At 35.8% G+C, this 22,293-nt stretch overlaps 3 protein-coding genes across 3 annotated transcripts; 2 read left to right on the top strand and 1 right to left on the bottom strand.

Moving 5' to 3' along the window:
- The first annotated feature begins 8,403 nt into the window (after positions 1–8,403).
- Positions 8,404–13,265, top strand: MAP1D (methionine aminopeptidase 1D). Its single transcript, XM_012997844.2, has 10 exons — positions 8,404–8,836; positions 8,974–9,043; positions 10,469–10,697; positions 10,942–11,103; positions 11,204–11,245; positions 11,831–11,902; positions 12,125–12,204; positions 12,453–12,550; positions 12,785–12,832; positions 12,930–13,265. Exons 1-10 carry the CDS (start codon positions 8,722–8,724, stop codon positions 13,073–13,075), a joined length of 1,062 nt encoding a protein of 353 aa, XP_012853298.1. The 5' UTR covers positions 8,404–8,721; the 3' UTR covers positions 13,076–13,265.
- A 48-nt stretch (positions 13,266–13,313) lies between these two features.
- On the top strand, positions 13,314–20,459 carry LOC105972838 (Ran-binding protein in the microtubule-organising centre protein). The gene is made up of 12 exons (XM_012997823.2): positions 13,314–13,844; positions 13,953–14,054; positions 14,263–14,343; positions 15,601–15,710; positions 15,889–16,024; positions 16,185–16,283; positions 18,067–18,175; positions 18,295–18,668; positions 18,754–18,933; positions 19,027–19,224; positions 19,582–19,908; positions 20,096–20,459. Exons 1-12 carry the CDS (start codon positions 13,566–13,568, stop codon positions 20,186–20,188), a joined length of 2,088 nt encoding a protein of 695 aa, XP_012853277.2. The 5' UTR covers positions 13,314–13,565; the 3' UTR covers positions 20,189–20,459.
- Positions 20,460–20,619: 160 nt separating this feature from the next.
- LOC105972849 (uncharacterized) lies at positions 20,620–21,975 on the bottom strand. Its single transcript, XM_088822624.1, has one exon. It carries the CDS (start codon positions 21,973–21,975, stop codon positions 20,620–20,622), a length of 1,356 nt encoding a protein of 451 aa, XP_088678750.1.
- Between the last annotated feature and the right edge of the window lie 318 nt (positions 21,976–22,293).

Raw genomic sequence — 22,293 nt, 5'->3', positions numbered from 1 at the left:
TTTTCCCGCCCTCCGTTATTTTTATCCGTAAAACAAATTAAACTAAACAGACCTAATTCTTAAACTGGATTTATCTAAACGGCAGATAGTTGTGTGGAATAATATTAAGTTGACTGCATTTTTCTTTTTACTACCCCGTAGGGACGGTTTGTTTTTTTTTTTCCTTCCTTTTCCGTTCGATAAAGTCATTTTCTTTTGAGTTAAACAAACATGGACCGCTTGTCTACGTCAAATAAAGTTGCGTGCTAGTGTTATTTAACTTCCTCCAATTTATTACACATTCTATTTAAAGAAAAGGTAAATTACGGGCTATCCCCGATGGAAGGTTAAATTAGATTCCCCTCTTGTTTGGGTAATTACAATCATCTCCTTTAACTATGTATCTCCTTACACGTACGCTCTTATGGTATCAAATTCAACATAATCCGTAATTTACTCTTAACGTACAAAAAAGAAAAAAAGAGCGAGATGATTGTGTCTATGGACTATGATCGATGATATATATACATGATCATGTATATTACAATTAGTCATCTAATGAGATGACTTATGGCCTTAAGTTAATGGGACGAGCCTAATACGCCATCTCAAGTGCAGGTGAATTACATTTAAAGCATTGCACTTGAAATATTTTAAATGAGTGGTTGTGGAATTCAAACTTATGACCTTTTTTTCATTTGGTCTGGCTCTGATACCATGTTGAATTAATGACCATCTCAACCAAAAACTTAAGCTGTTAGTGAAATGTATCATTTAATATTAATATCTCCAATAGAACCCGTTGACTTATTTATTTGGAGATGAGTTGTATTTTGAGTTTGATAATGGCCCAATGGGATGTATCAATGCCAAACATGTATATTATAATATAAGCTCGACTTTAATCAAGTAATTACAATATACATATGTATATTTAAACACACCTTTTAGTTACAAAATTTGAGGGATGGGATGATCCCAATCACTCCTCAAATTAGACTCTTTCAATAGAACCCAAAATTATTATAGGCATCCATCCTATCCAAACATGATATGGAAAGTCCAATTTTTTTTTTTTTTTTTTTTTAATTTAATTGAAGAGTTATCATTTAATTTGAGTCACCCCATAAGTTGCTAGAGTCTAAAAATATGGGAAGTGAAAGATTCTCAATAAATAATAAGCAACTGTTAACACCTAATTGAGGTGAACAAGATCCGTTTGGAATTTATACTTTCAAGTACCAAAAACATGCATGTGAAAATTAATTAAATTGATTTTTTGAGATTGATTTTTGGGAGACATGGAATAATGCACGGCCATTTAATTTAGGTCCATAACGGCACAGCTTTCTAGGTGGTGACTTACTGAATTTATATTTATGTCATTTGGGTATATTTATATTCAATTACACATGGGGCTACCATTTTTTTTTTATGGCTATGTGCGCTGTCCATATTAGGTTTTGTAGAGGCGAAGTAACATCCCATGAAATATATCGAGTGATCATGCTACAGTAATCTGCACATAATAATATATGCATACATATATCGATGTGTATGCGTGCTTAGAAGATATTATAGGGGCAAATTGACTTTTGGAGAATACTTGACATTTAAGAAGGCTTTGTGTGATGCTAATTGGCGTAATCGATGAATTAAATGGGATTGTCTTGTTGGATCAAGTGTTGATTATTCTAATTTTGTCGTTCAGTTGTAAACTTGGGTTTATTTTATTTTATTTTATTTTATTTAATATAATTATATTTAATGCATCTATATTATTCTTATACGAAGTCAATAGGAACTGTTAGACACCTAAGAATGGAGTATTTGTTATTTAGTCCTCCATATGCATTACTGGATTTTTTTATAAAAAAAAGAAAAGAAAAAAATCATTATTGGTGTCGATCAAATCCTTAAGCTGAAACTGGATAGTAGTATATATTAAAAGTTGAAACTATCATTGAATTTATAAACGTTGGATTAAAGTTACAAATGCACAAAAAATATGGTAAGTTACGGCCACCTTTCGACGTAAGGTTAAATTATGAAAAAAATCATTTATGTTTGGGTAATTACAATCACTCCCTCAACCATATGAATCTTCTAATACACGTTTACCCTTATGATGTCAAATTTCAACATAATCTTCTAGATTCTGTGGAATATCCTTTAACTTGTACTTGTTTTGTGCAAAAAATGCAGTTTCTGATGCACCATGCACAATTTGATATTTACAAGCTTATAGACACATTTATGATCATGTTGATTCAAAATGTGGAGCTCGAATGACGTAAAACGAGTACAAACTGGAAAATATTCCGCACAATTTAGAAGATTCCACTAAATTTAATTTGACACCACAGTGGTGGACATGTAAAAAGTCTCATAGTTGAGGGTGGTAGTTGTAATTACGCAAACTGAGGAGTTTTTCGTAATTTGATCTTACCTCATGAGTGGTCGCAATTTATCTGAAAACATAACTGTTAGCGTATAGGGGGTTCGTAATCGAATGTCATGGACGTTTGTGTGTGTGTCTATATATATATATCCCTTCTTTTAAGATATATAATAAATATTTTGGGGTAGAAAAAGCAATAAAAGAAAAGAATATGGACCAGAGCAGCAAAATAAAAGCTATTTATGGGGGCTGCAGATGACAGTAGAGAGGGCCACCTAAAATTACTCTTAGATCGGTTAATCATTATGCTGATTGAGTAAAAAGAAGTTGGGAGATTCTTTCTGCTTCCAACGCTTTCTTAAATATTCAAAAAGAGGGAAAATTTTGTCAAATTAAATGACTCAGTTCTGAATTTCAGAGCAGGAATAAAATAAATAAATAAATAAAAATACGAATATTAAATAAAAATTGATAAAATTACTCTTGAACTCCCACCTTATATATTAAAGTACTCTTGTGAGTGATGATATGTACACACATAGAGATTTTTTTTTTTTACTTTTTCTGCAAATATGAAATTAGTATATATAATTTACTATATTGTTTTGTACTATAATTGGGAAAAATACAGTTTTTACCCATTCAATTTCACATTTGGCCACCTATATTTTCAAAAAATACATTTGGCCCCTCGCGTTTTAATAACGTAATACTTTTGCTCATTTTCGTCAATTTACCAGTAATCCGTCGGTTAAGACAGTGATGGGTACACACTTGATTCCGTTAGTTTTGACGAAAACTTGACGAAAAAAACTAAAAGTGTTGAATTTTTGAAACATGAGGAACTAAATATGTTTTTATTGAATATGGGGGGCCAAATGTATAATCATTGCAAACTTGAGGGACAAAAACTATATTTTCCCTTCTATAATCTATCCATATTTAATTTGTTTCTTACAATTACAAAAAATTGACATATAACACGTAACGAAGGGAGTAATAATTTGATTGTTTTAAGAAAAAAAAACTATTTTATTCAAAGTCCAAACTAATAAAGAAAAGACGTTGATTTAATCATGATGTTTACATTAAGGGAAAACGAAGGCAAAATAAACCTTAACATAGACACAATAATTGACAAGAACAATTTGACCTTATAATATAAAAAGAAATGGGATTGGCGCGGAAAACTATAATGAATTGTGTGATTAGTATGAAAATGAACCTATCAAATATATTATGACGAATTTAAATAAAGTGTTTTTAAGTGAAGAATCTTTAATGTATATTGTCAGTTTTGAGTTTGGTAGCAATTGTTAATTTTGGGGAAATCAGGATATAATGTGTTTATAATCGAATGTCATGGATGTTTGTGTGTGTGTGTGTGTGTTGAATTCATTACAAAACTAGAGTTTGCGCCTTCCTGACACTAATTGATTTTATGTCAACTGGTAGCGCATGAGGTCCTATAAATGGTATCACAGTCGTTCGAATGTAGGCGGACCACAATCGAATGCCATAAGCGTATGAGTTTAACATCGTATTCACTGCTAAAAATTTGAACACCCTTTATAAAAGTGTGGATTCCTCATTATACGTGATCAAAATTGGAGAGTTGTAGATTCACTCAATGCATCTATGTGATTGGCTGTCGATTCTTCATTTTAAAAAAATAAATAAAAAATGGTCTAAGGAGGGTACATGCACGAATGTAAACCAGAAGAAAAAGGTGAAAAGCCAAATAAAATGCTTTATAGAAACATGGGCTTGATTTTCATGTCCGGGATATGTTTTCCATTTACAAAGCTTTAATGGGCCATTCCATCTTTTTAAAGTATTTATTTCTTTTTTGCTTTCATAAATCTAATCTTTTTCGCTTTCTAAATTGACAATTTCGGCCCTTCAACAAAAAAATTAAATGGAGAAAAGTCATCGCCATTAATGGAACTTAGTCATTATAGTATTTTAAAAAGGTGGAAACTACAAATCAAATTATGCTCAAACTCAGTATTTTGAAACTCGATAAAAATTCAAACAAATTTAAATAACCACGTAATTAATTGTCGTCTTCTTCGTTGAGGAGACGACTAAACCTAGTATTTATATAAGCATCTAAAAGAAGAATGTGTTGAAATAAGTAATAAACGTGTGAGCGCTTTTAACTAAGATTTTTTTTCTTTTGGAATAAATTCAAGTCCATTACAACGGAAAGTAGGGGAGGGGAACTCGAACGCTAGACCTTTACTTGGTAAACTAAGAATTAATTAAATGAGCCCACATGGGTGTAGCTCAACTGGTTCCGGAGGTGGTAAGTTGGTGCAAGGTCCTATGATCGAATCCTGACAGCCGCAGTGTGGGAATTTCAACTCCAATGAGATTGGTTCCTTGTGGGCACCAGGTCCGACTTTTAGTCCGCTACCTGGGGGCGAGGGATTTCAACTTTTTTGTGCAAGAATTAATTAAATGAATTGACCTTTCCTTGGTAAACTAAGAATTAATTAAATGAATTGTGGCTTTCAGCTGACTCCTCCCTTTCCACGCGCCACTCGTTCATTTGCGGAATAAAAGTAACGAGTAACTAATAAAAATGTAATAACGAGCTTGATGGGCTTAATTGGCTTGATACCTAATGCTACGTAAACCCAATTTGGTGTAACAATTCAATAACGAATCCAGCCCAATAATAATTAAATAAACTGAAATGCTAAATCACACACGGAAATAGGTAAATCATGCACATAATAAAATTTCCTTCTCTCTCTAAAATTCCAAACGTTCTTTTTCTCTCCCCAAACAAGTTCTTCTTTTCCCCTCGCACTTGCAAAAAAAACATCATAAAACTAGTACAATAATCCGAGAATCGAACTTGAAGAAAATCTTTTCTAATTTATTCCACTATCAAGGTTATCATTTTATTTCAAATTTTGTTATGAATCCAATTAGATTCATAATAACAGTAATCCATTGCTCAGAAATTGTGTTCGATTACAAGATTAAAGATAAGAAAAATGAGAAAATTAAGCTAAAAGACGAGCTACACTAACCTAACTATGAACTAGATTCTGAAATTGCTTGCCTTTCCCAATCCCCTAATCTGCTATTTATACTGAAATGACCAAGGCAATACGACGTCGTTCCGTTGAGCAGAGAATTGATTAAAGCGTCAATTAAAAACCACGCTTCTTTAAGTTGGAGAGCAACTCTTCTTCAAACGGCGTCGTTTCTTCTCTTTTCAAAAGGGGGCTATTCTTCTCTAATTCGGCATCGTTACATTCCTTCCCCCTTAATGACAGCCTTGTCCTCAAGGCTATAACAGCATCGAGGATCCGAGCATTAGATCCCTCCTTAGCTTCTTTGTCAAAGGGCCCCACTTCATTTTTTAAATTAATGGCATGGATCATGAGCAACGAGTTAATTACAGTGAGATAACTCCAACTAGTAAGCGGCGGTGGCTCCGGCGGAAGGCGGCGTCTTGGTATAAATGAGCTATTGCTATCAAGACTATCCATGTCATTTTCAAGATTAGACACCAATATGTCCCAAAACTTACAACCATCATCACTCAAGCAAACAACTAATTCTTTTTCACTGTGAGATGCAGAAAATTTAAGAACATTAAAAACAACTTTTGAAGTTTCATTTTGCAACAGCAAGCAAGTGGCCATTTGGATAACATTCAGAATCAACTTCTCCTCATTTTCAGCTAGTAGCTCAATTGACAATTCTGCGAAATTATTAACTTGTTCATCCAATTGTGTGAATGTCTCCAGGTACTTGGAGCACATGAACACTTTTGCTTTTTGATCCTATTCAGACAATGGGACGATCTTCTTAAACTCGAGAACATACTTGAGCATAACACTTCTTAGGCCCTCTTCCCAAAACAAGTCAAACATAAAAGTGATACACATGGAAGTGCACGAAATGGAAAGTTTTGCATCATCTGATAATGAGAAGTACTTTGCAAACAATTCCATCAATGTTTTCATGCACTTCGCCCCACTCCAAGTCATCTCAAGTGATAAAGAAATTTCATGGACATCAAGAAATGCCGCTTCACAGGAAGTGCTTTCGGCTAAAGCACTTGTAGAGCAAAATCTTTTAGACTCTTGTACCTTGAGCATTCGAGGAATTGCTGCAAGCTTTTTAAAGGAGGCAACAGTTTTCTCATCTAAAATTTGGAATATACGAAACATGCCTTTTGCAAGAACAATGGTAAGCTTCAGAGTACAAACAGATCGTTCAAGGGCGCTCCATAAAACACCACATTCATGCAAGTTATGGGAAATTCCACTTAAAGTAGCTGCAAGTTCCACGAACGAGATTATTTTAGCTTGAAAATTGTCACCACCTTTTGAGGTATGTTTAATTCGAACATTTGGGGCTGGTCTAGCATATGCCAAGAGCAACTTCTCAGCCGGTTTAGACAAGGGTTTTCCAAGAAGTAACTCAGCAGGAGACAAATTGAAGAACATATCCTCCAATTCAGCCAACACAAAATTATCACCAAACTCCCAATAAATGACATCTCCTGTCCAAATCTCGCTTGCCACAGCTTCAATCCTCATATCCGTTCCACTCTCCATATTTCCAACTCCATTCTCAACAAAAAAAAAAAAAATTATTACACGGCCAACACCATTCTTTCCCCGTGGAAAGTGGAGTGTCCCAAAACCTACTCCGACTAGAAAACCAGTCTCCGACGTTCACGACCCACTTGTAACAACATTTTTTCTTCACGAAATCCCTTATCCAATACGCTTGTTGGTTGATCTCCTTCATAACTTTTGTAAATTGAATAGAGGTTGATGTTGAGTAATTGAATTCCTCTTCATAATGCAGAGGTGGAGGCTCCGGTGGCATTCGCCATGGCTTCGCACACTTCAATCTATTTGCTGGAAAAAAATTCTTCAAACATATAACTTCATCTGACTTAATATTAGTTAGCGACCCATTCCAAATTTTGCCGCCAAGGTCACCCATGTTCAAACAAATCACTTGAAATTTGTCACCCGAACAAGCTTTGATTTCTTCTCCGATAAAGGATTCCAATTTTGATTTTGTCGTTTCATCGAACATATTGTATTCCAGTTTCGGTTTGGTCATTTTTTTGAACATATGGCGTCCTTCAATCAAAACAGCCTCCATCAGCAATTCCTCGAGTGGTTGCCCATCATTATCACCACGCAAGTTGCGCTTAAGATCCTGCTCAGTTGTACGCCCGCGTGTTCCACTTTCATCGAACTTTTCATGATTTGGAAGTCCAGGATAAAAAAAAAAAATTTGTAGAGATAAAATATTTTTTTGTTTATGTGCGTGATTTAGTAAATTTTAGTGTGGAAAATCATAGAAAAAAGTTAGAGAGAAGTTAGAGAAAATAGAGTGTAGAGTAGGGGTGTAAACGAGCCGAGCCGACTCGTGAGCTCGACGAGCCGGCTCGTAAAAAGCTCGAACTCGGACTCGAGATTTTCGAGCTCGAGCTTTCTGACGAGCCGAGCTCGAGCCGGTTTTCAGTTGTTCATGAGCTCGCGAGCCGGATTTATTATTATTATTTTTTTTTATTTTTATTTTTTATATGTTATTTTTATTTAAATAATGTATAATAATATAAAATATTATAGAAATAAATACAAATATTAAAAATATATATAATTACAATTTAGTTTTTATTTTTTATTTTTTAAAATAAATTTTAATTATAAAATAATAATTTAAAAATATTAAAAAAAAAAGACAATGGGCTCGAGCTCGACAAAATTGACACAAGCTCGAGCTCGAGCCAAAAAAAGAGGAACTCGACGAGCTCGAGCTCGACAAAATAAACTCGAGCTCGAGCTCGAGTCAGCCAAAAGAGGCGAGCTCGGCTCGTTCACACCCCTAATGTAGAGATATAATGTCTTTTTGTAGAGAGAATTTTTTTTTTTTATTTATATGCGGGATTTAGTAACTTTTAGTGTATGATTTAGCACCCCATAAATAAAATATTCTATTTTTTTAGAACATAAAAAATTATAATATTATTTGCACATAAAAAATTAAAAAATCTAATGATAATAATAAAAAAAAAAAAATTATTCATGTGAAAATGATTGATTTATTGATTATATTTTATTTCGCCGAGGGTTTTATTATTGCCCATATGATGCTTATATGCTTATAATGCTTTCTTTGTTTACTCAAAATCTTAATCCACATAGTTCAGATTGTGAATAGAACCACGGATAAGAGACTTGCAGAGAGAGAGAAAGAGAGAGAGAGAGAGAGAGAGAGAGAGAGAGAGAGAGAGAGAGAGAGAGAGAGAGAGAGAGAGAGAGAGAGAGAGACGAAGAACTAACAAGGAAATGGTGGCGGGAAGTTCAATTCAACCTCGATTAATCTCCTCCTTTATGGGGGATGTCCGCTTTCTTCCCTCGAATTCTACTCATTCAATTCGGCGTCTCTTCAATTATAATTCAGGTTCTATTATTCGTAATACCCGTTGATTCAAGTTCTACGACTTGATTGATAGTTTCAGTTATTAGTTTCCCCCAAATTCATTTTTTTCAGATAAATGTTTTTGGAGCTAATGGTTCGGTTTGATTAATTTCTCGCAGAAAGACGACGTGTTTCGATGCAAATGTCGAGGACGTTTTCGGGATTAACAGATTTATTGTTTAACAGAAGGTGTGATTTTTCTTTACCATGAAACTTGGAGTTCTTCTTAGAGCTATTATTGGTAACTGGAATCGTATTTTTCATTTGATTTGATTTTATATAGAAATTCATGAAATTGGCAGTATAATATGTACGATGAAATGCCAAGTAGACAGTATTTTACACTGCATTGTGATTTATGATGAACTAACGGTGAACGTCGTATGCCAAAGTTACATTCTGTGACAGAAGAGTAAAATTATAAGGACTCGATCGGATTTGATCGTATTTTTGGAAAGGTCAGAGAGTTTTCTACTTGTTAGAAGTTAGAACTATGTTTTGTTACAAGTACAGTGGAACCTCGATAAATTAATAACCTCGCTTAAATAATAGTTTCTCTGGTCCCGACTCGGTGAGAACGTGTTAAATTATTAACTCGATAATTTAATAATTCGCTAAATTAATAGAATTTCTCTAGTCCCGACTCTATTAATTTATAGAGGTGGTTTAACTGTAATAGCAGCAACTATGTTTTGTTACAAGTACAGTGGAACCTCGATAAATTAATAACCTCGCTTAAATAATAGTTTCTCTTGGTCCCGACTCGGTGAGAACGTGTTAAATTATTAACTCGATAATTTAATAATTCGCTAAATTAATAGAATTTCTCTAGTCCCGACTCTATTAATTTATAGAGGTGGTTTAACTATAATAGCAGCAACTGTTGAACGAGAAATTATGCGTCTAACCGCTTGCTTTAATTCGGTTCCTTCAATTGGATAGTAAATATGTGCTACATGTAGTAAGAAAAGGTGATTAAGTTCTTAATGAGTTCATAACTTTCATTTGGTTCGATGCATATTGTTTATTTTCCTTAGCTGATATTGATAGTTAAGGCTTATTTCAGAAAGGAAAAAGAGAAGTAGAATAGAAAAAATTATGCTCGCGCTAAATCTTATGGTTGTAAACATGTAGGACATATAATTGACACCTAGCCATCCTGTTCCTGCACATAGTTTATAGCGTGAATCACTTCAGAACCAACATCAATGCAACATGTGTTTGATATTTGAGTATATTGATTTGAAAATGAGAATTTTATACGCGTTTAAGTTTCTAAGCTTCTGGGCTTTAAAAACTTAACAGGAAAAACATAAAAATATAATGAAATCATTCAAATGGGAATGGGACTCGATTTTGAAAATACAATGAAGTTTGCATTGTTCTTCTTCTTCACTATTAGTATCTCATCAGTCATCAGTCTCTGTTTGGCTACCATCTAAAGGTATAGCTCATATATTACTGTTTGTAGAGGGAAACCAATTTGTTTAGCCGATTTTTCCCCTGATAACAATCAATGGTTGAATCAAGATATTGAGATAATCTCTGTTGCACATGTTCTTTTAGTGCTGTTATTGACTTGTTGTCTTTCTATGTTTTTGCCTCCTTGGGCAGAAATGAAGAAGAATCCTCAGAAAACAAAAGGAAACGCTTAATGCCCGGGAAAGTATCTCCCAGAAGGCCGGTTCCCAGTCAGATACCATTGCCTCCTTATATCAAATCTAGGAAACCACCTGGAATTGGAAGCAAGCCTGAAATACACGATGAGAAGGGGATAGAGTGCATGAGAGCTTCAGGAAAGCTTGCTGCCCAGGTTCTTCAGTATGCCGGCACTTTAGTGAAGGTGAATTTCTGATCCTTCTGCTAATTTCTTGTCCGTATAGTTGCTGGATTTACTTTCACCTGTTCGTCCCTTAAGGCATTAAATGGTCTTGGAGGATGTAGTCCCAAGTCCTTTTGCCAATACATTGATCTTAATTGTTACTAGTTTTAATTACTATTATACTAATCCCAGATTGTGCGTTGATTCACTGACTTAAATTTTGCACCAAACTTAAGTTGCAATTAAATTTGCTTCTCTTTGGCAGCCAGGCATCACAACAGATGAAATTGACGAAGCAGTTCATCAAATGATTATCGATAATGGAGCATATCCATCTCCTCTTGGTTATGGTGGTTTTCCAAAGAGTGTATGTACATCAGTGAATGAGTGCATTTGCCATGGAATCCCGGATTCACGCGTCCTTGAGGTTCGTCATATTATAACATCGGTATCACAGGATCAATCCCTTTTTATATTTTGGTATTTTTTTCGCAAATTTAAAATCACCGGTTATGTTGGCTTTGCAGGATGGTGACATAATCAACATTGATGTTACAGTTTATCTTAATGTAAGCAATTTTTCCTTAACATCTTGTTTTCTGATGCAGTTTCTTCCCCATGTTATATAGTCTTTGTTAACGTGGTAGTACTGATTTTATTTTGGAGTTTGAGTTAAATTTTACTGTTGAAATTCATCTTTTGCTCCCAGGTTGAAATTAATGTATTATTTGTCTTGGAAGAAATAAACAAATGCCGGATTCATTTTCACTATGGAGATATCTGTTATACCTAGTATTTTACTTTTGCAGTGAATACAAACAACTGGTGATTTGTTTGTGAAAATTTAATATGGTTGATGCATCACCGCCATTTTCTGTAGCCACGTAACATAACAGAGTGCAACATCGAGATGCTTGAAAACAGAGGACTATAGGAGCTTACGTAGTCTCAAGTTACTCGACTCTCTCCAAAATATCAGTACAAAGCTCGACAATTTTAGTAATTTGCTTAGTATAATTAATCGAAGTCATTTTACTTAGCTTCATTTTTTGACCCTCTTGATTGTTGTAGCAAAATAACCAATAATGTTTGATAATTTCTCAAATTTCTAGATGGAGTTTTACTGCATTTACTTATTCGATTGACACATGCAGGGTTATCATGGTGATACATCTGTAACATATTTTGTTGGAGAAGTTGACGAGAAGGCTAGAAACTTAGTTAAGGTATGGTTTTTCGGGCAGGTGCATTTTTATCTCGATTTTGTCCGATTCCAATGATTTATTGAATTTATTGTCTCCAGTATCATAAAACAATGCAGTTTACTATTAATGTAATCAGTTCATTGTTTTGATGGTTGATGATTCAAAAGTTCATGCTACCAGTACTTATCATTTAAAGAGTATCCGTATTTCGTCAATTCAAGATTAATTGTGTTTTCCATTTAGGTAACGAAAGAATGTCTTGATAAGGCAATATCAATATGTGCACCAGGAGTTGAACTTAAGAGAATCGGCAAGAAAATTCAGTAAGATATCTGCTAAATCTTTTGCAATCTCTTGGACCTTGCTATAATACAATATTACTACTTTTACGCCAGTCACCAATATTATTTCACAAACGCCGTACAGCTGACACATGCACACTCGTGTATTCGTACACATCTAAGTTCTGATGACATACTATTTTAAATTTTTAGATTTATTATATTCTAAGATTAAAAGAATTTTTGTTCAGGATTTAATGATTTATGCTTTCATTAAATTCTCTGTAAAGTGACCATGCAGATGAACACCGTTATGGAGTTGTCCAGCAGTTCGTTGGCCATGGAGTTGGACGGACTTTCCACAGTGAACCAGTGGTTCTTCACTACAGTAATTCTTCTAGCTTTTATTTAAATTATCCGTAGTTCAGTAATCTCTACTACTTGATTAGTTACCCAATCAGTTCTTCAATTTCCATCTCGTAATATTCCTATTTCCTGGATTGGTGTACTTTTCCTTTCTCCATCCTCGTCGATGTGTTCATTTTAATTTCTACTAGGTGTATTGCATATCAATCAATATCTCGCTTTTTTTTCTTTTCTAAATGTTTTTTCGTTTTGGTAGGAAACAATGAGCGTGGACGAATGTTGTTGAACCAAACTTTTACTATCGGTAATTTATACTCCCACAGCTTGTGCATCAAACGAACTAACATCAATTCTAGGTGTATTGTTATCTTCTCGTGCTTATTTTGACATGCTTTGTGCAGAACCAATGTTGACAATCGGCAGCATTAAACCGATAATGTGGGATGATAATTGGACTGTCGTCACAGAGGATGGGAGCCTTTCTGCTCAATTCGAACATACCATCCTAATAACCAAAGACGGCGCTGAAATACTAACCCAGTGTTGATCGTCGCGCTACGAAAAAGAATTCGTCGCACATTGATTTCGTTACAGGGTGTTTTGTGTAGAGGAATACATGTAACCTGTAATTCGTAACATCATGTTTTAGTTATTTTTCTGTGATTTTCTTTTTTTTTTTTTTTAATTCCAACTTTGCTTGTTATATTATAACTTAATAAAAAAAAAATTATAGCTAAGATTCATACATGTTATAAATTATAATATAACTTGACCTTTTGACCGGAAAAAAAAAAGTAGAAAATGGGTTGAATTGAATTACAGGCAGGCATACGTGGCACCACGTACAACCTTCCGTTGCACCTTCAACCATCGGTCGCCGCCTTCTTCTGCCATTTATTTTGTCCACTGGCCCGCCTTCCATAGTTCAACACAATCCGATATATATATATAAATATCCCAATAAATAAAAATTGAGAAAAATTAAAAGGGAAAAAGATGCCAACTCCATAAGAGATGATAAGTAGGGAAATATCTAGATGTGCGAGATTCTAGAAGCAATGGATTCCACGCCGGTGAATTGGGAAGCACTCGACGCCCTAGTCATCGACTTTGCCAAGTCCGAGCGGTTAATCGACGGCTCGTCTCCTCCGTCTTCTCCTTCGCCGTCCTCCTCCTCGTACAGGTGGCGCCTCCTGATTTCTCAGATCAGGCGCTTTCTCGAGTCCGGCGACATTGACTCCGCCATCGACCTCCTCCGGACGCACGCACCGGCGGTGCTCGACGATCATCGGCTCCTCTTTCGTCTACAGAAGCAGGCATGCAATTTCACAAATTTGTTTTTTTTCGTGGCGTGTTTGTTTTTGCGTTTTGTAATATCTCGTTCCTTTGGAATTAAATTAAATCAAGCGGTTGTTGTTACACAGAAATTCATTGAGCTATTAAGGAAAGGAACTGACGAGGATCGTGATTCTGCTATCAAGTGTGTGCGTGCATCTCTCGCGCCGTGTGCTTTGGATGCCTACCCAGTACGTTCTCATTATTGAGTGCGCAGTATTCAGATTATTATCTACATACTGTTTGTGAGTGTTTATTTCACATGTATATATGTGTGTGTTTTGGGGTAGGAGATTTAGTCCAATTGAGGACTTTGTTAAGTGGTTTATATTTATATATTATATAATCTGTTCATTTTGCTTGCTTTGGAACTGATACATGTTTGTATCTCATTTTAAGGAAGCATATGAGGAATTTAAACATGTTCTTCTTGCTTTAATTTATGACAAAGATGATGAGACGTCTCCGGTGGTAAATGAGGTAAGTGGAAAACATCGTCATTTTGATATCTGTTAGCAAAGAGCTCTATGATGTCCTGCATGCACTTCTCGTTCTCGTCCTTTTTTCTTTTTCGATTTTTTTTATGTCGGGTGTTATGGACTGCGAATTATATTCAAGGATATTTGTGCAAGTAATTTTGAGAGCTCAGCGCTCTAAGGCATAATGGCACAAATTTGTTTATTTCCTGGTATTTAAGATGCGGTTTGCAATAAATATCTATGCATTTTGGCCGCATCATTCGATTCATGTGCTTTTATTGATGTTATATTTGAAGTAGCTATCTAGCTGGAAGAACATTATCTATTGGGAACTAGTGACCCAAGTGGTACATGGCATAGAAGGAAAATATCAAATTACCAAAAATATAATTCTTCATGTACGACATGTTGGCAATAGCCAATAAGATTTCTGATAACCTGAGTACTGCTTAAAAATTAAAAAATAAACCTGTTCAAATCTTCCTTATTGGCTGGAGAAGTATTAACTAAAGTTTGTGAAGCAATATAGAAATGTTTAGGACATGAAGGTATCTGAGGTGGAAATGATGGCGTGCAGGAATCACATGCACTCTAAAATGTGGAAATGTGTGATGTTGAAGAAGTATATATTTGTAATTTGATTAATCAGTTATTCTCGTCACGCGGACTGCGTTTATTTGGTGTGACTTGAATATATGAAATTACACAGTTATTATTTGTAGTTATAATGCCTGTTTAGAGATTTCCTGCCACAATCATGATAAAACATTCGCACATGGCCCCAAGTTAGAATGTGAGAAAGCTTAAACAAATTTTTACTTTTTAGGTTTGGACGAGTAAAGATTCTCCTGGATTATTATGCTGTAATGAATAATTATGCTTGATTACCAGTCATGTGTAGGCCATAGCATAATGAAGAGGTTTTGCATTTTTTACTGATATATATATATATATATATATATATATATATATATATATATATATATATATATATATATATATATATATATATGAAGATACGTATGTAGTTTCTCATGATGCCTGTTTTCCTCTTAAGAAGGAACCAGCTACAAGCATTTTTCAGTATTGTGAATGTGGTGCAGTAGGAATAATTGAGGAAATGATGTTTCTAATTAAGAGTGTAAACCTAATTTGACCATATGAAGTGATAGATATTGTTCACTTGAATTTATCTTGGCGAACAAAAGCAGAATAGGCATGTTTTCTTTGTAAAGTTAACCCACTTCCTTTATTTCAGTGGTCTGAAGGCAGAAGGTTTGAGATTGCGGGATTCCTGTCTTCTGTATTGCGGGCCCATTTACATGCATATGATCCTATATTTTCAATGACGTTGAGATATTTAATAAGGTAATCTTCACTTATTTCTCAATATTGTATGAGCATTGATTAGATTTAATTGTCTTTCATATTGGTACAAATTAGAAAGCTTAGGAACGAGGCACACTTTGATGCGGTAAATTTGCACACATGTGCATCTTCTGTTTAATTTATTCTTAAGGTGTTGAATTTTGCACACAATATGCAGCATACACAAGGGATTTTGCCTTCATCAAGGATTTTCATCACCCATAACTAATCTTACAGAGAGGTTGCTTCTTGAGGAGCGTGACCCCCCTGCAACACCACAAGAAAGTTTGTTTGAAGTGCCTCCATTTGATGAGGTGAGATATCTGAAGAGCTGTTTAAATTTTAAATTTTAAATCATATTACACATCTTTGGCCTTTTCAAGCCGGCAGGTAGATAGCTTCATAGTAACTTATTTCTCGATTTTAAAATGAGTTTTTAGCATTGAACTTATTTATATTTGGCTTGTACACCAGGTGGACATCCAAGCTCTTGCTCATGCGGTGGAACTTACAAGACAGGGTGCAGTAGATAGCTTGAAGTTCGCAAAGGGTGATTTACACCAAGCTTTTCAGGTTGATTTAACTTAGTTTTTAAAGCTATTATTGACATACACGATTTCATCCCCTTTTTTGAATATTAACCACAGTTACCCTCAAGTTAAATGAAAAAGTCGTTTCTAGTGAGCATGCAGTGCATGAGAACATGTCGGCCTTTTGTAGTTCTTTCACATTAGATGGATGGTAGTGAAAGGAGTGTCATAATATTAAATGATGATTCTTGATCAGGATTGTTAACAATGTAAATATTACGTTTGGATCCTTTTATGCCTATTGTTAATGTTGAATATGTTAAATAATCAAAAGGTAGATTTCTTTCTATTTCTCTTTTGAAATCTTCAATCTGTTTTAGTCTATTGGAATGCAAGTGATTAGTCCAAATGAAGAAGTGATCATGTTTTAATTTCAACCATGCCCACAGCTGCATGGATTCCACTGTAGAGGATAAGTAGTTGCAGTTAAGTCTTTGTCTGTTAATTTTTGCTTGCTTCTGCAGTCTGAGACTCCTAAGAATTGTTCTTTAAGTTTCCTTTACATAGTGAGGTGCAATTAAGTCTCGATCTATTAATATTTTCCTGCATATCGGGTGTGAAATTGTTAAGAGTTATTGGTTTTTTAGTTGCTTTACATAGTGATTGCAGAATTTGTTCATAAAATTTAATGCATGGAGCCGGCAGGTGTAACTATGTTACGATTACATCTGCTGGAATTTGTTGGTCTAATTGGGTATGCAGTAACCAACTCTTTAAACATTGCTCTCTTGGTTGGCAGACCTTTGGGACCTCGAGAAAATCCTAGATTACAATTTTTGCCCAAAAGTTCATTGATGTGGTTGATTACGATTCTAAACATTAAAGTTAACTGTAACTGATGTGTAAATATGGAAGTTCATCACTCAAGATACTTATCAAAGATAAGAAGCAACATGTGCCAGCATTTCAGGAGTCAGAAATGTACTTCTGCTGTTTATTTATCTATTAATTGTTGGGAGTTGTAATACCTAGGGATGACAATGGTTCCGGTAAAACCCGAAATCGCCCGTGTGGAGGTGATTTTGATTAGTATAAACTGGTTCAGATTGAGTTTCGAAAGAAAAAAAATTATGCATATATTTATAGCATGCGACTTCAAAAATATATATATTTTCAAATTCTGATTAGTGTTGTATTGTCATAAAAAATGAATGCGAATATCTTCATTTAAAGTTTCTTATGGACTATTTTACCCTCGACATCTTTAAACCCTTAACATTAATTAAGTGCCCAAATTCTTCACACTAAATACATAATCTTTAACACACACACACACACACACGCGCACACACCCACCCCTCCACCAATTTCATCCTCATATCCGTGGTGCTGATGAGTTTTAGTTTTATAAAGAAAAACATGTGCAATACTTGAATTCTCTTTTGCACATTATGGATGATCGCCCCTGATGGAATTACTTGCTCTATTTAAAGCTTTCCCTGTAATCAATTGTAAACCTAGTATGGAATGTCTGTTTCCTGTCAGAGTATGTTCTGGTGGGAGTATGATGTCAGAGAAGAGCTTACAGGGGATATTTAACACCTTTCCATGTGTATATAAGATGAGTTAGCAATCTAGCCCTAATAGAAATCACAGTATTATTGAGTTAGGCTTCTGAATGATACTATTTGGCACTCTACTCCATATACATTTTCAGCAAATTGGGAGCTCTTGCTTTGTGCAGTGATGGACTGATTAATCTCATATTTTCTGTGGAACTTTATTTTTTAGGCTTATAAATCTTCCTCGTTTCTTTATTGTTGCAGAATGAATTATGCCGGATGAGATTAGATATAACTCTCCTCGATGAACTTGTTCGCGAGTATTGCATTTACAGGGGTATCATAGAATCTGATCCAACAAATCATAGCGAAGGTCTGCTCTTTTCAGTTGACCATCATCATTTGTTTCTTGTTTTTCTCTTTTGCTTATAATTTAAATTCAGTTGACCATCATCATCATCATATTTCTCTTATGTAATTTACCATTGGAAGGGTTGCATGTTACATCTGGAAAGGCAGTTGTTGATCAATTGAACCCAGGCAGTAATTTATCCGAAAATTGCTCAATTGGTTCCGACAGTGATATGTCATTAAGCAGTGTTCACATCGGAGGTTCTCAAAGTAAACTAGATCTGACGAGCACACAAATTGCTGACATGGAGGTCCGGTACCCCCACGAGTCCACCAGTAGTAATGAAGACTGTAGCACCAGTAAAACTCGTCATCCTCAAGGCAACAAAGCTGTGCAAAGAAACAGGAGTCCTATGGAGAGGGGCAAGCGCAAACGATGGAGGGGAAGAAATGAGAATCTGGAAATTGTTTCTGAACCTTCTAGTGACACTGACTTAAACGATTGCACGAAAATGGTAAGAGACTTGCATTATATAGTTGCTGATTTTAATTTATTTGCTATATCAAACTTTACATCAATGCTTGGTAATTATTTTGCAGGATATGAAAAAGTCATCCATGACGTACAATGTTAGCAATAGGTTGGATAAGTACGAAATCATCTTAGGAATGAAGGAATTAGCCAGCGAGGGAATGACAACGGAGGTTGTTGAAGAGATTAATGCTCTGGATCCAGACTTTTTCACTCACAATCCAGTACTGCTCTTTCAACTGAAGCAGGTTCATGCCTCTGTTTGCTGTTATTCAAATTAAAGATAATAAGTTCAATAAAATGGGGAAAATTAATCCGTCTGATTTTTAAATGTGGTGAAGGTTGAATTTTTTAAGCTGGTTCGGGCGGGTGACCATTCTTGTGCACTGAAAGTTGCCTCATCTCATTTGGGTCCTTTGGCAGCTAAAGATCAAGCTTTGCTTAAACCCTTGAAAGAGACACTGTTGACTTTGCTCAAATCAACTGAAGAACCGATTGGCAAACAACTGCCCTTGGATACACTTGCAACTTCACTCCAGGTTCGCATGCTCATAACTGAACCAACTACTTTTTATTTTTTAATATAGTACTTGGCCCGGTTGAATCTATTTTTCATTTACCGCCATATTTATCCTACAATTACCATGAACTTTGTGAACTGATAGTAATTGTTCTTTTACCGCATGTTCCCCCTTACACTGAGAGGTTCCTTAAGAAGATTGTTAAATAATTATAAATAGCCAGGGCGTAGGGTTAATAAGATATAATAACCGAGCCATTACATAACTACCTGTCTGAGTTGCTTTTTAGTTGTGTCGCATCTTTTTTTTTTTTTTTTTTTTTTTTTTTTTTTTTTTTATTATCGGAGATACTAATAAATGATTTCTTGTTTGAAGGTTGCTCTTGGCAGGAGGTTAGGTATTGAGGAACCCCAGCTAATGAAGATTATAAGAGCGGCCCTCAACACACACAGTGAATGGTTCAAGCTCCAAATGTGTAAAGACCAGTTTGAAGGTCTTTTATGGATCAATTCCCTAAAAGAAGTTGGTAGTCCTTTGCTTGGAGATGCTGCTTCAAAGTCCACTATTGATACTTGTACTCAAGGCTCTTCACCAGTTACAGTATCCTCCAGCAATGCAAGGATGCACGAAGATGGTAGCAGTCCTCATCAAATCTCGTCCACCGATATTGGATGTGATGAAAACTCTATAATCAAGGTTATGGTAAGTTCTCACTATTTTTCCCTTTGGCCATAATGTAGATTATTAAGAGACGTTTGGGTTTCAATTTAGATTTGATTTGACGTCTGTCTTACCATACCAAGATCATTTTGTGGTAGTATGATTTTTTTCTTCTTTTTGTAGTTTAACGACAATTATTCATTACTGGCATGTACTGTTTTTGTTTCAGGAATTTCTTGCTCTACCCAGAGCGGAAGCAATTCATCTTCTTGCCCAGTATAACGGAAATGCAGAAACCGTGATTCAGCAGATATTTGCTTAAGCTTAAAAGTTGTACATCCATTGCAAAATCTAGTCCTTTTTAATTGGATTAATATTTATGTTCTTGCATACCGTATGTTGTGTATTTGTACAACTAGCTGGATAGAAAAAATAGTCTCTCTTTGTATTGTGGATAGAGAAGATGATACTGTGTAGACAGGGAAACGGGGGTGTTCATATTCTTTTATGGTTGCTGAATAAGAAACAATGTTAAGATACTATTCTTTGTAACAACAGGACTTCGGTTTGTTCAATTCTACGGTTTCGTGTGACGTGATACTCTTCTTTTTATATATCAATGATTTTTTTTAAGCTGATCTGGTCGCAATACGTGGCTGGGATTGCGGTCGACACAACCCCAACCATAAGAATGCAGTACAATGGTATTACCTTCAAAATGTCTTAAATCATGTGTCCTGCACCACTTTGTAGTTAAGGAGCAAACCATATAGGCGGCGGCACAATCCTCTTTATGCTCTGTGTTTCAGAGTTGGCGGCGGCCGGAAAATAACAAGAGGAGAAAGTCCTTGTTTCGTAATTAAAAACTCCATTATCATGCCCACCGTATTCTCTATCCTTATCCCAATAACGTGGGCAGTATTCCTTCGAGTCCGTAAAATAAATTGAATTCGGACTCAGTTTCAGTTCCTCTGCAGCGAAGATGGCGAAACCATGGTTGATTCCGATGAATATCGCCAGCCCATCCAACGAGCTCTCCATGTAAATCAGTTCCCCTTTCTCTAAATCAATTTTGTGAACATCAAAAGAAACAGTCATGTACGGAACACTTTTTCCATCGGAGACCGGTCCGGAATCATACTCCGGGTTCAAGATGAACCGCCTGACGAGAAAAAGTTCGCCGGTCTGCTCTGCAACGACCAAATACTTCACGGATTTGCTCTCCCTTTTAAGCATGTACTCTTCCATCTTGCAGGATGAGCCGTAAGGGTAGTTGTCTTTGTCCGATTTCAAATCCACCGGAGTCATCTCCGGAGAATTCGGGTCTTTGAAATCCCAGGCCTCGAAATCACCGAATTCGGTGACGCAGAAGAAGAGTTTGTGTTTGCCGGAGTAGACGAAGTCCTGGTAAGCCCTGGGGAGAGTCTTGTCCTCGAACGCGTGGGACCACTCGCCGATTGGGGTCCACTCTGCGGCGGCGCGTGAGGGGCAACTACAGAAGGCGAGCCTCTCGTCCATACTGTAACTCATCATCGCGACGCAGTGTTCTTGTTCTTCAGGGGAACAGGATATTATGAGCTTGTTCAGAGGCGTACAGTAGTCTTCGTAGTCTTCGTGCACGGGTAACGCGTCGATTGGGGGGAGATCCACGCGCCGGTTTGAGAGGGGATTGTAGAGAAATTGCTGCTCTTCTCTGTGATTGCATAAAGCTAACCATCCATGTGAAGAACCGACGATTTCGTGTTTGTCGAACAATTCAATTTCTTCATCTTCTTCTCCGCCGCCTGTATTTTTCAGATTCACCACTTTGTCCTCTGAAATGCTGTAGAAATTGTAGACAATTTTTCGATTTTCTCCGAATGTCGGTGGCAGCATAAGCCACGGCGGCGGAGAAGAAGAAGTTGTTGAAGGCAAAATCGATACTGACTCATCGGAAACAGCCACAAAACCACCCGATTCATTAGCTGCCGCCGCTCCCGGAGAACGACAATTGGAAGATGCGGCATCAACTTTATCAGAAATGAAACGGATCCGAGTGAACTGAGAGGTCCAATTTGAAGATCCGAGGTTCCGTTTCCATGGAAACCGACGGAGTAAAGAGGAAACCATTAATGCAGAGCAGAGATCCTAAAACCCTACTACTTTCTCTCGCTATTTCCTTAGCCGGGCAAATATAATAAAAATAACATAAAATATATATATTATATCAATTCAAATATTGTCAGGAGTTTTTATTTTATTTTATTAATTTAAAATTCTAATAATATTTTTTTTTTAATTTCTTTTTTAAATTTTCTTTCAATTATTTTCATTTTTATCCACTTCACCCACAAATAACCAACTCCATCGTTGGTTCGAACTGTTTTGGCCGAAAACTGGGTTCTTTTAAGAGTTCGCTGGTTCGATGTTTAACTCGGTTGAATCGAA

The sequence above is a fragment of the Erythranthe guttata genome, chromosome 8 (genome assembly GCF_056151865.1).
Source record: "Erythranthe guttata isolate IM_541 chromosome 8, IM_541, whole genome shotgun sequence".
Taxonomy (NCBI): Eukaryota; Viridiplantae; Streptophyta; class Magnoliopsida; order Lamiales; family Phrymaceae; genus Erythranthe; species Erythranthe guttata.
Note: the sequence above shows the minus strand (reverse complement) of the source record. Positions and strands in the feature narration are given on the sequence as shown.

Coding starts and splice junctions, on each gene's coding strand:
- MAP1D (XM_012997844.2), top strand. CDS start 8,722: ATGGTGGCGGGAAGTTCAATTCAACCTCGATTAATCTCCTCCTTTATG. Junction 8,837..8,973: donor TCTCTTCAATTATAATTCAG/GTTCTATTATTC, acceptor AATTTCTCGCAG/AAAGACGACGTGTTTCGATG. Junction 10,698..10,941: donor ATGCCGGCACTTTAGTGAAG/GTGAATTTCTGA, acceptor TCTCTTTGGCAG/CCAGGCATCACAACAGATGA.
- LOC105972849 (XM_088822624.1), bottom strand. CDS start 21,975: ATGGTTTCCTCTTTACTCCGTCGGTTTCCATGGAAACGGAACCTCGGA.
- LOC105972838 (XM_012997823.2), top strand. CDS start 13,566: ATGTGCGAGATTCTAGAAGCAATGGATTCCACGCCGGTGAATTGGGAA. Junction 13,845..13,952: donor TCTTTCGTCTACAGAAGCAG/GCATGCAATTTC, acceptor GTTGTTACACAG/AAATTCATTGAGCTATTAAG. Junction 18,934..19,026: donor TGCTCTTTCAACTGAAGCAG/GTTCATGCCTCT, acceptor AATGTGGTGAAG/GTTGAATTTTTTAAGCTGGT.